The sequence below is a fragment of the Eretmochelys imbricata genome, chromosome 1 (genome assembly GCF_965152235.1).
Source record: "Eretmochelys imbricata isolate rEreImb1 chromosome 1, rEreImb1.hap1, whole genome shotgun sequence".
Taxonomy (NCBI): domain Eukaryota; kingdom Metazoa; phylum Chordata; order Testudines; family Cheloniidae; genus Eretmochelys; species Eretmochelys imbricata.
The window spans coordinates 281,401,158-281,418,099 of NC_135572.1; the positions used below are offsets into that span (position 1 = coordinate 281,401,158).

Consider the following 16,942-nt stretch of genomic DNA (forward strand, 5'->3'; position numbering starts at 1 on the left):
GTTACAGGGTGCTCCCCCGAGGTATAGAGTGTCACAGAAACCTAGAGAAGTTTTCCTCCAAAGCAACAAAATTTTCAGCATGACTGTAATAGAGTCCTTGGTGGGTTAGGTGGCCTAGCGGTTAGAACACATGGTGCCCCCTTCCTCCCAGTCTTTCAGTCCTGGTCCTCCTTTACTCAGTGGTGCAGTGAGGGGTACACGTGACTCGGAGTTCTTCCTGTAGTGGGGGGCATTGCTAGGGGGGCTCTGACCCAGGGCTGTAGAAGGGTCAACAGTAACTGGGCCCCAAAGTTGCCCCCTGAGTTTACTCTCCCTTGGTTGCTTCCTAGTGCTGCTTTTCTCTCACAGCTTTCAGTCCCAGATAACTGAATTGTCAGTGCCAACCGGCTCAGCATATAGTCTCACTTCCCTCAGGGAGGCTTCTCTGGTGACCTTGACAGGAGCCTTCAGGATAGGTGTGTCCTCCTCCCCTCTTCTGAGCTGGGTTGCTCCCTTTTCAACCTTTTCTGCAGTTGGAGCATGCTCTGCAGGGTTGGAAGGGCGGGGCTACCTGGGCCCAATGCTGTCCTTTAACCCCTTCCGACCCAGTATGGGGTTTGTATACACCATCACAATGACAAAGACATAAAGTGTTTGTTTACAAGAGATCACAATTCCTGTGCAAGACTCTTCTTTCTGAGCTGTCCTCTGTACCCAGAATCTTAAGTGGTGAAAGTAGTCACAGCAAGGCACAGATGACATGTTACACACCTGTACCCATGCATAGATAACATGCCAATCAGTACCCTGTCCAGAGAAATGGACCCTTTCATAAATGAACAGCTGCTGAAAAGGATTCATAGCCACCAGTTCTTCATAATCAAGATCTTTTGATCCCAATGCAGAGAATTTGTCACCAACGTGTCAAAAAGAGACATGTCTTTGGCTGTAATTTTACCATAATGGTAAAGACTTGCAAAGATCTAAAACTTCATTGCATCAATCACTTCTTGAGGGATCATCAATAGCCATATATCTCTAATGGCTAGGATTGCTGGTGCCATGCATTAGCTTCATCCCATGAGTGGGTTTTCTCAAAATATACCTGCTAAAAATCCTTCTGAGGACATAGAACGATGCACTTGATGCAATGTAAATTAGGTGTCATTCTCAGATGATATCCAAATACCCCTTTGTGGGCCGCTAAGTGTGACAGATATAGAAATTTCCTGCAATATCCTTGAAAGACGTTATGGTATTAGATGTATGTATTATTGTGGGCAAGAGACTGTATATAATTTCATGGGGTAGAGTGACCACAGCTTCTCCAGGAACTGAGAACAGGGTGGAGTGGTTGGGCAAATTCACTCAGATTGCGACATTTCCAGAGAAGTACCTAGCGAAGCTTGCATATACTAGTTCAAACTGGATTCTCCAGAGACCAACAGACAAAAAAGGACTTCTGAAAAAATAACCTGAGTTTAAACTGACTTAGCGCCTTCTTTCTGTTTAATCAAATGGACAGGACCTTTTGCTCAAGGGCCCCCAATCCTTTCTGGGAAGAGTTAGAAGGACTTTAGCTTACTGAGGCCCCAAAAGACTGATGAGTGACTGCTTGTAAGTTTTTAGCATGCATAGATGAACTTTTATTTTAATATTTTTAATATCTCTAATGCTTTCAGCTTAAGAATAAATGTGCTTGCTTATAAAAGGCTGTGTTGTAACTTATGACTCCTGGCAATCACATGTTCCATAAGCCTTCGGAGAAATAGAAAAGCACAGACACTGGCCTGTTTAGGCAGCCTAGCTTGCTGGGGATATCACAGTGTAGGCAGGAAACTGTGTCCTGGACAAAATCCTGCCCACGATGGAGAGAGACATGGGTCTCCAACCAAGAGAGGTGACAGCTGAGAAGCCAAGAGCCTAGAGTGGGTGCCCTCGAGCGACCATGGGGGAGAGAATAGAGGTGCAGTTTTCCTGAACTGCGACAGTAAGTGCAAATAACATGTGGAAAGCCAACCCAGTTTTCAATCTAGATCTTTGCATATTTACTATGGAAGCAAGCATACAAGATTTCCAAAATCTAATAGTACACATCCTTTTAGTTCATTTCGACACCTCTGTCCGGGTGTATCTTAAAAAATACATAACATACATGGCCCTAGGAGTTCATACCAGCCGTCCATCAAGTCCCCTATACTGTCTATGGTGCAACCAGTACCAGCCGCATTAGTAGAAGATGCAAGAAAATACATAGTGGGCAATTATGGTACTCTCGGAAGTCTCCTCCTACTTTCCGTAAGGGGTTTGCTTATGTTTGAGGCATGAGTGTTTATATCACTTCCAAAACTAGGCGTAACAAAAGGTCAAAGCTTCTCTATGGCAATGGAAATAATGTCCTGGGTAGAGGAGAATCTGCTACCTTTCCAGAGAGTTCACCTAAAAGATACAGAAAAGAAGAAAAGGGAGAGTTTTGGTCCTCCTTCTAGTGCTCCAGCTCTAGTGCTCTAGTGGCCCAGAAGAAACTTTAGACATGCCAGACAGCCAACAACCCCATATTGTACCTGCAGAAAACACCAGAGCTCTTGAAGCAGGGACTCCTCCTTTAAGATTGGGAACATCTGCATTTAACAGCCTGGGTATCAGAAGAGAAGTGTAGTTCAGCATGGATTTTCCATTCATTCTAATACAGTTTGGTATCCAGACAGAAGTCAATCACAATAATTAATTGATCTGGTCAAATTTATATTTCTGGTGTGAGGGGAAACAGAAAGCTCTTTGGGGTAGTGTTTGCACTGTGCTCAGCACAGTGGGGCCTTTACCACTAGATGTGATGCAAATAATAATCCCAAAGTTCTGGCGATTTTAGCTTTACTAGAGTTTCTCCAGGAGGTTTGGTTGGAGTCCTACTTAGAAACGTGGATACCAGCCATACCAGCATTTTGTAAACTCCATCTTAGCATCAGGTGCCAAGTTTAATCACAGTGACAAATTAGACATACCTTGCCTGGTCTTTCTCATCACCATTGCCTCTGAAGGCAACTTTTGGAATTAGTTCCCATATCCATACAAGAACTTTGTCATAAGGAAAAGGTTATTTTTATAGCTCCAGAAATTTTTCTGTTCAAGGTAAGTTCCTCTTGCCATGATTCCTGGGAAATAGTTCTTCCATCATTTTGTATGAACCCTTGGAAGCTTGTGGAACAAATGCGCGTTCCTGGAGCTCTAAAGGTATAGCTCCAGCATATGGAGTACGTATACCAACTGTAGTTGGTTCATCCTATTCTATCCAAAATGCCAAGAGCTTGAGGTTGCTGCAGGCAAGATGTAAAAATCCTGCATCAGTTGTTAGGCATATGGGAAACTGTTTGTAGAAGTCCCTAAAGGCACTGGGGGAAAGTGTATGAGCCTCATCTCAGGAAGATTTACAAAGATTTACTTACTTTGTAAATCTTCCTGAGATGAGGCTCATACACTTTCCCCCAGTGCCTTTAGGGACTTCTACAAACAGTTTCCCATATGACCTCTGCATATGTTTCCCATATGACCATTTGACCATATGACCATTTGACCTCTGCAGCCTTTGGTAGGAAGATGCTACTGCTTTGGTTCCCACACAGCTCCTTAGTTTATAAAGCTCTTGCTTTGTGTGCGGGGATCTTTCTTTCCTGCATATTATTCTACTATAATAATTAAACTGCTTCTCCTTTCCCTCTCTACTACTGGGATTCACTGCTTGCTACTTCCCATGAGTAATAAATGAGGAGAGAAGCTGTGCAACAGAATGAGAAATTTCTTATCTGATAATTTTCTTTCAGTTAGCAGCTTCTCTCTGAATTTCATCCAGTTTAGTAGTCTGGTAATTCACCAGAATATAACTGAAAATTTTCTCTAAAGGAAGATTTAGACATATGTTGTCTTAAGGGTATAGTTGCCTTAAAGCTAATAATTGTTTGCTGGAATGTTTCTGTGACGGTGCAAGAACTCTTCTGGTGGCCTGAGCTGAAGGGTGAAGCTTAGCCCTCAAGTCTCCTGCAACAACATTGGACTACCTGTGAATTCCCCAGGTGGAGGAATTAATTAGTCCATGAGTAATTAATTTGGAGAGAAGCTGCTAATAGAAAGAAAATGATCAGGTAAGAAATTTCTCAATTCAACATCTCTAAAACTATCATAAGATTCTAATGCATACTTTTGAGAGCCTGCATGAAGTAGGGGAACATGAATGGTGTGGGGTTTGAGAACTCCTCAGTTCTAATATTAGTTTTGTCACTGATTCACTTTGTGACCTTTAATCTGTGTGTCTGTTTCTCCATATCTAAAATGGAATAATAGTATCACCTATCTTACAGGGTTGCTGTGATGGTTAAAGTATTTATGGTGCTTTAAAACTGTAAAAACACTATATATATGATACATTTAATTGTAGAAAATCAAATTGAGTTTTAGATGGCTTTTAGTCCTTATGTATGTAGTTGAGTGGTTTGTGCCAGCACTACTTACTCTCCTGAGGAATTCTAAACTTAAGACCAAATGAAGTACCTCCCATTGTCTTCTCCAGTATGTATCCAAGTATAGAACTTGGCTCTGAGATTCCATAACATATGACAGTTAAGCTATTTAAAATATATATAAAGACATTATTCTTGTCATTCTAGCTTGCTCTTCGAAATGAGGATGCAGAAAATGAAAACAGCAAGTTAAGAAGAGAGGTTAGTACAAAAGTGTTTCATATAATACCTATCGAATTAATGGACTGACTTAATTTATTTCATATATGTTTCTCTTTAATTTTTGACGCAACAGTCTAATTTTATTTTGGCACATTTATCAAGTATTGGAACTAGGGAAACGTTAAGTTCTAGATTTTAAGATTTTAAGACTCTCGTTTAAAAGAAGTACATGTTTGGTGAAACTTGGCTCTTCGAGGGTAGGAACTGCACCTGTCTTTGAATTTGCATAGCCCATAACACAATGGGGCCATTATTTTGACTGAGCCTCTGAGGTCTACTGTAATAAAAATATGAAATAATAAAAACCGTTTTTTTAGAGTCATAATATAAAATAATTTAAATTTAAATATACTGCATTACTTTAGATGTGTTACGAATTATACTTGATAAGACACGCACACAACTGCTGCGAATTATACCTGGTAGGACACGCACACAAATGCTACGGATTACACCTGGTAGGTCACACACAGTTCGAATCTAGGCTGAGGCACATAAACAAAGTCCACAACTGCAGAGTTCCCAAAAAATACTAAGTTTATTACGCTCGAGCGTGGTGCCCCCCTGCTAGCCAGGAGGGGACCCCGAATACAGATTATACAAAGGTTATATACTTTTTAGCAAAGCATGTTGCCCTCGTGCATTGGAAACCTTAGCCAATAAACAAACCCTTTTTTTATTTACCACCTATTTCTGCTTGGTGCATTACTTGTGCTAAACCAGTATATTAATTACATAGCATGGTCTTAAAGCCATGCATTAGTAACTTTTATTATCAGGATGGGAGGCCTCACATCAAAGGCCAGGAGATAGGGAGTTAAGGACCGACAAAAAACCAGATACTGGGAGTCAAGGCGGGCTGGAGACAAGGAGGAGGATTTTCACAGGAATGCAGAAGACAGACTCCTCCTGGTGCATGATGTGCTTGCTTTTAGATAATGGTGGCCCCAAACCAAAATGGAGTCACATGTGCTAACTTTTCCTTAACAGATGCCAAAATGAAGTAAAATAATGGTTAGGCTGATCTCTCAGGGTGGATTATTTAGTGATACTCATAGGGTATTTTAGGCAACTGGACACTTCTCTTTTCTTGTTTGTGGGAACTTTTGCAGTTTTTCCCTTCTCTTTTTCTAACATTCATCCATCAGTTAGGTCCTCTTTCAGGCCACAGCTACCAAGATGCACTTCTTCCACCAATGCCATTGCTGCACTGCTCCTTTCTCATGTCATTGGTTGTAGTGTTCTATATTCCTGTTGACTGGCTGTGTGAAATGTCACTTGGCTGCCTTTTAGAGCAAGTTTTAAAGGACATTCAAAAGAATCTTACAAACCTTTTTAGTTTCTGGTATTTTTTCTATCTGCTGAGAAATTTCCAGATCGTGAACTTTCAGTGAGTTTGAGACTTTGAAAACTAATTTTTCCCTACCTTGTCAAAACTGATGAGTTTCACCTGTTTAAGTTTAGAAGCTATGTGCTTGGTAGTTTTTTAATTTCTAATATATAGTTCCATTATTCTTTGTTAATGTATATAAAGATATGCATTTTTAAAAAATTTGTCTTTTTGCTTGTCTTATTTTTTTTAAATGTATTATTTCTAATTCTGTGTTGCTTTTCATCTCCTTTCTTCTTACTTTGTTCTGTCCTTTTTAATTTGGAGAAAAAACGAATAAAGAAAAAGGTGAGGATCTAAGGTATTCAAAAGCATACTGTAGGAATTTGAATGAGCTTTTACTGTCCTAAATGCATGTGGTAGCTTTCTAGAAAAATAGGATTTTCAACCTCTAATTTTTACTAATTCTTTATTTTGGGGCTTCTTTGTATGCAGAATGAACAACTTCGCCAGGATGTAATTGACTACCAGAGACAAATAGATTCACAAAAGGAAATGCATATGTCACGTAGAGGAGATGAGTCTGATTATAGATCTCAATTATCCAAAAAGAACTTTGAGCTTGTCCAATATCTGGATGAAATTCAGGTAGTGTTTATGGATGCTTAATCAATTTAGTACAATGATAATGATATCATTTTATTGTCATTTGGCATAACCTTTCAGTGCCTAACAGACTGGGCTGGATTGCAAGTGGTCATCTAGAGTGTATCCCATTATTAATACCCTAAACCTTCCAGACCCTACATTTAGTACAACAGTTATATAGTGATACAAGATTTGAAGTACCAAACCATATATTTTTAAAAGTAACTTTTTCTTTAACTTTGTAGAGTTTGACTGAAACTAATGAGAAATTAGAAGCTCAAAACCAGGAAATGAGGAAGAACTTGGAAGAATCAGTGCAGGAAATGGAGAAGATGACTGATGAGTATAACAAAATGAAACTTATTGTGCAGCAGTCTGATATTGTTATGGACCAATTAAGAAAGGAAAATGAACAGTATAAGTTTCAGGTAATAAATGGCTTGTCCATTATTGAAGGGTATGTAATTTTCTGGACAATGCTGCACAGTGGCGATTTGCCTTAAACCTAAGACACGATATTTTTAATGTTTTAAAAATGCAGCTTTCTTTCTAGCAGAGAAAAAATGTTCAGCTTATTTTATTCAACTCCAAATAAGAAAAAATGCTACTTTCTTTAACAAAACAAAACAAAAAAATGGTTCTTGACTAGAGAGCCTACTTGAAACCCAGCACAAATGTTGAGAACTTGATTATAAATCATAGAAAAAAAGCTTCATATAAAATGTTAACATTCCTCTAAGTGTATTACAAGTTTGCATCACTGCTATAGCATTAATGTAATAAGTGTATTTACAGGGTGTGTGTGTGTGTGTGTATAATATAATATAATGTGTAAATTTTTATGGAATTAATCAATGTCAATTTACAGACCCAGGAACTAACAGACCAACTTAAAGCAAAAAATGAAGAAGATGATCCCCTCATAGCAGCTGTAAATGCAAAAGTTGAAGAATGGAAGGTACTTTATAGTAGTTTCTGATTGCATGTTACGTTTAGGAATTATTGTAAGTGTCTCTCCTTATTATGTTGCTTATGTTCCTTGCAGAGAATCTTGGCTTCTAAAGATGATGAAATCATAGAATATCAGCAGATGTTGTTTAACTTGAGAGAGAAACTGAAAATGGCTCAACTTGATGCAGACAAAAACAACGTTATGGCACTCCAGCAGGTACAGTCTATGCAAACGTGCATGTGTCATAACCTCTGTTTTAAACAACTGCCTGTACAGTCCATGTGTCAAACACTATGTCATTGGGCAGTTGAGCATCTGTTTCAGATCTATGCAAAGCTTTACCTTCTTTCAAGTGTCCCTCATTTTAGTCCCAACATTATTCATGTTCCACACAAATTTGGTGTCCTTTCACTTTTGCTGTAGAAAATTATTGACATTAGAAATAAGGAATTGTAAAACCATATGCAACTGTGTCAGTCTCTTACCTTTCAGCTGAAATATGGCTGGTTTGATTTCTGCCAAAGACTGAACTTTTGTTTCTGCAAAGTTTTTATCAAATCAGTTCAGCTGTTGTTTTTGAGACTTTCCTGTTATACAGTCTTTCTGTGACTTCTTTTGAACTGTTCTCCTTCCACTCAGCATAGAGAAACACATTATACTCTGTATGCAGTTTCCGAAGCTGTACATGCATGCACAGAATCTGTAGAATAGTGGCATACTTTTAAGAGCTTACATTGCACATATAGAACTAGATGGTACAAAGTACATTTTTATTTTTTAAACCTCTAACTTTGAGAAATCCCAACCAAATTTTCACTAAACCTCTGAAAGACACATGCAACCAGGAACAGACGAATTGCCCTACAGGCCAGTGGTCTGTCTAGTCCAGAATCCTGTCTCTGTCAGTAGCCAGGACCAGATGCTTATGAGGAATTTGCAAGAAAGACCCCAATCTTGCCAACATGCACATGCTTAACTTTGGTTGGTCCACTGAAGTTGATATATATCTCAAAACAGCTTAATAAATATGTATTTAAAGGGTATTGCTTTAAGAACTATTTTTACAAGCTAGTATTAATTGTATATTTTACTTTTCACTATTTTTCTTTTATTTTTACTGCTTTGCGTTTATATACCCAACTACTAGATAATATCTGAACTTTATGTTGTAAGTATTACTGTTTCTTTCTTTCAGATTTTTTTTTGTATTAATTGTTCTACATCTCTTCATTTTCTTTCTGTTCAAAGTAGTAAGTTACTCTGTGTTAGTAGTTTATTAAATGTTAATTACTTTTCTAACATAATTGCATTTTTGTAGGGAGTGGAAGAACGAGACAGTCAGATCAGGTTGCTCACTGAGCAAGTTGAACAATATACAAAAGAAATGGAAAAAAATGCATTGATTATTGAGGATTTGAAAAATGAACTCCAAAAAGATAAAGGTAAGTTGAAATTTTTATTTAAAGATATATGTTGTCAACTTGTAATGAGCATTTTTTAAAACTTTACATTGTTTTCGGTATTTTTAAAGATTATGAATGAAATTTATTCTCTTACTGATTCACTATTTCCATTTTACAAACATTGGGGACTGACTTTCAGTGTGTGGGTGTGATCAGATTAATTGTTTATAGTTATTGAAGTATCTAGTATTAACGTCTGTTTTATAAATACTTGTCATATTTCTTCAAGTTCTATAGACTTATGTAAGTTTTACTCAGAAATATACAGTTACATTTTCTCTTGCATAGTTATATATACAAACAGTAATAGATTGCCTATATACCAATTTTAAAAGTAGATCATTTCACTGTGACTCTGTGAAAAATTACCTTTAAAAAGAGTAAGTTAAATTCAAATACAAACTGGAGTAAGAGAACATTTATTAGACCTCCAGAAGCAAAGAAATGAAGCTGGGCTCTGATTCTGCATAGATTTAGGCCTTATTTATCTTCATAGGGAAGTTATAAGGGTATAAGGCAGGGGTGGCCAGCCTGAGAAGGAGCCAGAACTTACCAATGTACATTGCCAAAGAGCCACAGTAATATATCAGCAGCCCCCCATCAGCTCTTCCCCCTGCTCCCAGCACCTCCCACCCACCAGCAGCCCCACTGATCAGTGCCTACGCCTCCCTCCTCACACCTTCCGATCAGCTGTTTTGTGGCATGCAGGAGGTTCTGGGCTGGGGCGGGGGAAAGGGGAGGAGCAAGGGCACGGCAGGCTCAGGGTATGGGCCGGGAAGGGGTGGAGTGGGGGCAGGGCCTGTGGCAGGGCCAGGGGTTGAGCAGTGAGTACCCCCTGGCACATTGGAAAGTTGGTACCTGTAGCTCCAGCGCCAGAGTCGGTGCCTATACAAGGAGCCGCATATTAACTTCTGAAGAACCCACCCCTGGTATAAGGTGTGAATTTAAACTGCTGTAACTTTACTGGTGTAATATCCCTTGTGGACAGTTATTCTGGTATAAAATGCCTCTTTCTGGTTTAATTTATGTCTCTTTGGAATCAGTTTAAGAAGAGCTGGGGGAAAAAAATTATTTTTCTGGAATAAGAGTTTTTATGTAGAGGAGTTATACCAGTATAAATGTAACAGTTTAACTACATTAGTATAATTATACCACTATAACTAGATACATTTCCCATGTAGTCAAGCCCTTACATGTATGCTTATCTTAATTTACTGTGAGCACTTCCTTCAGCTTCAATGGAAGTAATCCGAATGCATAAGATTAAACATATACATAAGTCTTTGCAGGATCAGGGCCTCAAGTCTTGATCCTGTAAAGTCTTACACACCTGAAATGTGTGTTGTGCCATTGAACTCAAATGGAATGCTATTTTCCATTATCTGAACTAACTTCACATAAGTTGCCGTAACGGTTAAAATAAAAAGGCCATAATATAAACCAGTGTAAAACTATTTATTTCAGAATGAAGTTAAAAGATTTGTGAAAACCAAAACTCAAATACAAAACAATAATTTACTTGAGGCAACTTTTCTAGATTTCAATTCAAGCAAAGTGAAAGCACTCAGGTTTCAGAGTAACAGCCGTGTTAGTCTGTATTCGCAAAAAGAAAAGGAGTACTTGTGGCACCTTAGAGACTAACCAATTTATTTGAGCATGAGCTTTTGTGAGCTACAGCTCACTTCATCGGATCACGAAAGCTCATGCTCAAATAAATTGGTTAGTCTCTAAGGTGCCACAAGTACTCCTTTTCTTTTTGTGAAAGCACTCAGTTACCTCATATCAGAAATAGCTTAATGTTCTTAATCATTGAAAATATAACAGCAAAATTTTGCTTTTCTTTCCAGGTTTCTCATCTCTTGCTCAGCAGAATCATATTAGAGAAATACAGGAAAAATTACAACTGCTAGAACATAGAACTAAAGAGGCTGAGAGAGTGGCAGAATTAGCAGAGTCTGATGCTAGGGAAAAGGACAAAGAACTCATTGAGGCTCTGAAGCAAATGAGAGTCTATGAAACGGTACACAGTTTGTTTGATAAAATGGAAAGAGCAGTTTTTGACTATATCTTCAACAGATTGGTTTGTTTGTTTGTTTGTTTGTTTGCAGTTTTTCCATTTACTATGTCCTAGCTGAAAAATAAAACAAAAACAAATGTCAAATGAACAACTTCCCATGTTGTTTTTTCTCTCATTCTTATGCATTCCTTGATCTTGTTGTAAATGGTAGATGAGTGAATTGAGTCTTAAGTTAGCCATATTTGGCAAGGTAAATAAAGCATCTATTTGAGCATCCAGAATAGTTGTCTTGAGACAACAGAAGTTGGATAGCCAAGATGATGAACTTCTGAAGGGTCAACACTTAAGCTAGTAACAGAACTCCATCTTGCAGATGGTGGGAAAACCATTTCTGAGAATCACTGGCAGCACCAAGTAAAAAAAAATTTGTCGGAGAAGTAAGATGAATGAAAAGATGCCATTTTTAGATAATCACTTTCCTGATCCTAACTGTGCTTTAAATTTTTACATTCGTAAAATACTCTGCAAATTTGGGCCCTGATTCTTTGCAGAGTTCTGTGTGTGTGGTGCTCATGGCAGGATCAGGGACTTAGCATGTGCATGTTACACATGTACATCTCAGGGTAAAGAAAAAGATGCAGTTCCTTTCCATTGCATGAATTATGTTGTTTGTTAAATAGTAAATGTCGCATTGCCGGATGATATCTGATTATCAGTGATAAGCTTTACGTTTTTTGGGTTTTTTTAGAGCTATACTTGTGAAAGGGTGATCACGTGACAATTCTGTTTGACAATGCAATGGAAGGTTTTTGTTTACCATATTTTCAAAATAAAAAAAACCAGAACCTTTTTATGGCAACATTTTTTAGGGTTGCAGAATATTCATGCAAAAGTACGTTTTAAAAATGTGCGCTAGACTCAGACTCAGCAGAGAGGCATGTGTATTTCTCAAAGGTAGAGGATTTTTTAAAATAACTCAGTGTTCTGAATCAGTTTATTATGAAACATTGAACAAGTATGGTTAACATTTACTTTGAGCAAAAAACACCTTTGTGTTCGTACTCATTCAACTTTTCACTGCAAAAGCTGTTTGGAATAGCAATATGTCTTAAGCAAACTTTTTTAATTATTAAAGAACCCCGTATATTTTGATTGATAAAATAAAAAAATAGGACACTTCAGAGTTCTAAAAGAAGATCTCTGGACCCAGGGACGTTATGTAAAATCTGTATGTATGGTCTTTGACAAAGGTATGCTGGAATTCAGTAAAACTGCATGCATTGTCATGGTGACACTACTTACAAACACTTATAGTCATATGCGAATTTTGATCAAAAATTTAAAAAAGGAAAGAGACGTAAAGTATTGTAAATTAAGACTTCCATTCTGATTACAAAGTGCTATTTTCCATGATCAGAAAAATGATTATACTTGCTCTTCAATGGACTTTCGATCAGGCCTTTCAAGGGGGTGGATTACTTCAACTTAATCCTATAATGTTCTTTCAAAAGAATCCCTCCACTTACACATAACCTTCTTACCTGTCATGAGTCTTTCATTTTAGTATAATGTTTGGACAATTGACGAAGTCCTTTTAAATTCACTTTTGGGACTATTTCAGGGAATATATGGTTTGGAAGACGCTGTTGCTGAAATAAAGGATTTAAAAAAGCAGATTAAAATAAGAGATCGTGAGACTGAAGGATTGATTAAGGAAGTGAACAAACTTGAACTTAAAATCAGTGATTTTCTTGATGAAAATGAAGACCTCAGGGAACGCTTAGGTATGTCATTTATGAAATTTTACAAAGATTTCACTGTGTCATAGAGTTCAAATAACATTCTATTAATGCAAATATCTTATCTTATTGTAATTCAGGGTGTGTAAATTATTTTATTTTTCTTACTAAAAATTAAATGATTAATTTATTTCTTTATTTATTAGGAAGAAATGATTAGCTGTAGGATTGTTCATGAACAAATGTGGTCAGTAAGTTGCTCTTGACTGAGCTACATTTCTCTCCTCCCTCCTCCTCCAGAAGAACAAGAGGAAGTAGTGTTTGCAACCTTCATTTTTATTTCTATGATGCTATCTAACTTTTCCTGATTCCAGAACGTCTCATGCAGCATAGTACATTCTAACACTATGATATTTGTGAAGAAAATATTATAGTGTTGTCTGTCATAATATTGATGGAAAAATGCAGAAAGAAAAAAACTTGAGTTAGTCTGTGTAGGCTTTTATAGCAAAAGATAAATTACTACCTGAAGTTAAGTATATTACTTTTAGTTATGGGTAAGTCAACTAATATTGTCCTTTTTCCAGATTATATTAGGCGTGGAAGAGCTGTTATATATGAAGAAAATAAGTGTCCTTATTGGTTTTCTGTATAATTATTTGTAATCCTACTTGAATATTAAAGTATTCTTATTTAAATGGGTTATGTGTTAATGCTTTGTAAAGTTAGAATTATTTTATCTAACTAATGAATAATTACACAGCATGGATTGTGTTTCAGGTCTTGAGCCAAAGACAATGATAGATTTAACTGAATATAAAAACAGCAAGGCACTAAAACAGCAGCAGTACAGAGCTGAAAACCAGATCCTTTTAAAAGAGGCAAGTGATAAATTATGTTTAGGCATATTTTGTAAAATGAAACTGAACAGAAATAAATATTAATATTTGATTAATGTGCAGATTGAAAGACTGGAAGAAGAAAGAGTTGCCCTGAAACAACAGATTCGTAAACTGGCTCAGGAGAAAGGAAAAAGAGCGGCAATGTTAGGTAGGACAGAATCACGGCAGTTTATTTAGATTTTGTCAGTTTTCAGACCAGCCACTGAAAGTGGTTCTGTGTAGCTATATTTGGGATAACTTGACAATGTGCCGCATTTGCTAATGTATCTAAATGTTATGAAGCTGAGTATAGATAGTGGCCCAGATCTTCAGCTGCACCAGAGTTCTAGTTGGTGTATCTGAAGGAAAGGGATGGATTGGCTTTTTATTTCACTAATCATCCAGCCTCTTGTGTGTTCTAACTTGTGCTGGCTTGTAATGGCTTCTGAAGAGTTATCAGAGTGCAGAACGCTCCAGCCGCACCCTCCCTCTCTCCTCAGACAAATGTTTGTAACAGAGACATTGCAAAGAGCTAGCTATGCCAATTCTACACCAGCCAGAAATATATCCACCCCAGGGGAATCATCAGCTGCCTACCAGGAGCAACTTTATGACTCCTTTGCATCACAGAACAAGACCAGAAATCTAGCCCATTGTTTGGAACATTTCATTTTGTTGTCAGGAGATAGATAAATTCATTCATAATAATTTGTTGTTATTCATACATGTATTGGTAATTAGGATTGGATGCAGATGACCTGCAGCTGATTGATAGCTTTACTGAGGATCTGAAGATAAAAAAAGGGAAATCAGACTTCATGAGCACAGTTAATGTTGATGAAGTTAAAGCAAAGGTAGGGTCATGATATGGGAATGCGTATTGTATTTTTTTCTGTACGAGTTGGGCCCCAAAATAGGAACTGTTAGTGTCTGAGTATATAGTTTTTAGACTTACACTAAGAATTAATAACTATATGGAACTATCTAAAGAAACAATCCTAAATGAATTGTCTTTAGCTACTGATGTAACAATAATAAGCATTGTTTACTTTTCTATGAATACAGGATAACAATTCATATAACATGGAAATGAAAAACATACTTTCAATTAGACGAGCATCGTTTAATGTGTTAAAATCTGAGAAGGATATATCTGAAAATACCATGGCTTTGGGAAATCTATCAAGAAGAATTTCTAGTGTACTCCATAATCTAAATCGGTCAGAAAAAAGTGGAAATATTTTTGTCCAGTTAGATTCTAGACACCTGGCACAGATGCAGCCAAAAGATGATGGCCATAGTTCAGAAACTTTTACTATAAAAGAACTTTACAGATCATCAGGATTACAATCTACAGAGACACTAGGGACAACAGGCTATGCAACTAATAGACAGCTATCAAAAGGCTTAAAATCAGACCATCCATGTTCATTTTCTGCTGCACAAATAATTCAAAAGGATTCCAAAAGCCAGCAGATACAAGGACAGAACGGCCAAAATTATGGGGAAAAAGCATCTTTTCAGAAACAAACAGCAATATGCTCTGGTTCAGACCAAACATTTTCTGAAGATTTCCAGGGAGGGCTGTCTCTTAGTCAAAAATCTGCCATTTTTTGTCAGTCTATTCTTGGAAAGCCAGTAACACCATACAAATCACAAGCAGTGAAGCTGAAAGATGAACAGAACTATTCTCAAATAAAGTATTCTGATTTCTTAACTGATTTTCATGATGTCAGCAAAGAACAGATAGCCTTTCCAGAATCATTGCAGGCAGAAATTTTGAAAAGTGGACTTGAAGGTGGACCATCAGAATACGTATGTCAGGTAGATCCAGTCGAAAATCTCATAGGGCAATTGAGGAGTGAATTATTTTTTCTTAGATCACAGGTGAGGCTTCTCCACTATACCTGTAAGTTTACCTTTTGTAATTATTAAAGAAATATATTCAGTAACAGATAACAGACAAAGTACATTTCTTATTTTCTGTGTTTCAGCTTGATTAAAGTATATAAGACCGTTCCATTCCAGCACATTTAAGGTTTCGGTAATAAAACATAGAAAGTTCTTTAAATATAAAGCCACCAGAATCACAACTGCTTCTTAGTCAATATGTAGACAGCAAAAGTGTAAAAGAGTTGTTGTTTTTTTTTTTAAATGGAAAACAAGATTAGAGAGCTTTTTAGTTCTGTGGTCAGTTTTGTTTTTTGCAGAAGTTTAACTTTTGAGAAGTTTAACTTCTCCCCCTTCCAATCTTATCTTTCAGACTCCCTCATGACTGTAGTGTTCCCTCCATTCTTATATTTTAGTTTCAGTTAAGCAACAAGCCACAGTAGCATGAGGCATAGGTGCCAACTCTATGGGTGCTCCAGGGTTGGAGCACCCACAGAAAAAAATTAGTGGGTGCTTAGCACCCATCGGTAGCCAGCTCCCTGCCTCCTCCCTAGCACCTCCTGTCCACTTGTGGCCTCACCAATCAATTCCATCCCAGCGCCTCCCGCCCGCTGTGATCAGCTGCTCTGTGGTGTGCAGGAGGCGCTGGGAGTGAGGGGGAGGAGTGGGGATAGGGTGTACTCAGGGGAGGGGGCAGAACTGGGGCAAAAGAGGATGGGGTGGAGGTGTAGCGGGGTTGGGAAGAGGTAAGGTGGAGGGGGAGCTTTGGGGGGGAGCAGATTTGGGGGGGAGGTTAGGGTTGGAGTTGGGGTGGGGGGAAGGGCTGAGCACCCCTGGGGCCTGGAGGAAGGGTCTGTGGCATGAGGTGAGTCACCTGTTAATTAGAAAAGGCGGACTTGAGGCACCTTAGAGACTAACAAATTTATTTGAGCATAAGTTTTCGTGAGCTACAGCTCACTTCATCAGATACATTCAGTGGAAAATAGAGGGGGAGATTTATATACACAGAGAACATAAAACAGTGGGTGTTACCATACACACTGTAATGAGAGTGATCACTTAAGGTGAGCTATTACGAGCAGGAGAGCAGGGGGGAAGAGAACCTTTTGTAGTGATAATCAAGGTGGGCCATTTCCAGCAGTTGACAAGAATGGCTGAGGAACAGCCCGGGGAGGGGAGAGGAATAAACATGGGGAAATAGTTTTACTTTGTGTGATGATCCATCCACTCCCAGTCTTTATTCAAGCCTAAGTTAATTGTATCCAGTTTGCAAATTAATTCTAATTCAGCAGTCTCTCATTGGAGTCTGT

General features: G+C 37.9%; 1 protein-coding gene across 1 annotated transcript in view; it reads left to right on the forward strand.

The window, feature by feature from the left end:
• CEP290 (centrosomal protein 290) overlaps positions 1–16,942 on the forward strand; it is a 106,480-nt gene that overhangs the window by 15,074 nt on the left and 74,464 nt on the right. Inside the window, exons 7-17 of the mRNA XM_077832587.1 lie at positions 4,638–4,691; positions 6,538–6,690; positions 6,936–7,118; positions 7,559–7,648; positions 7,736–7,858; positions 8,961–9,084; positions 10,953–11,125; positions 12,744–12,906; positions 13,642–13,742; positions 13,824–13,911; positions 14,484–14,596. Coding sequence (XP_077688713.1) covers positions 4,638–4,691; positions 6,538–6,690; positions 6,936–7,118; positions 7,559–7,648; positions 7,736–7,858; positions 8,961–9,084; positions 10,953–11,125; positions 12,744–12,906; positions 13,642–13,742; positions 13,824–13,911; positions 14,484–14,596 — 1,365 coding nt within the window. The remainder of the gene's footprint in view (positions 1–4,637; positions 4,692–6,537; positions 6,691–6,935; positions 7,119–7,558; positions 7,649–7,735; positions 7,859–8,960; positions 9,085–10,952; positions 11,126–12,743; positions 12,907–13,641; positions 13,743–13,823; positions 13,912–14,483; positions 14,597–16,942) is intronic.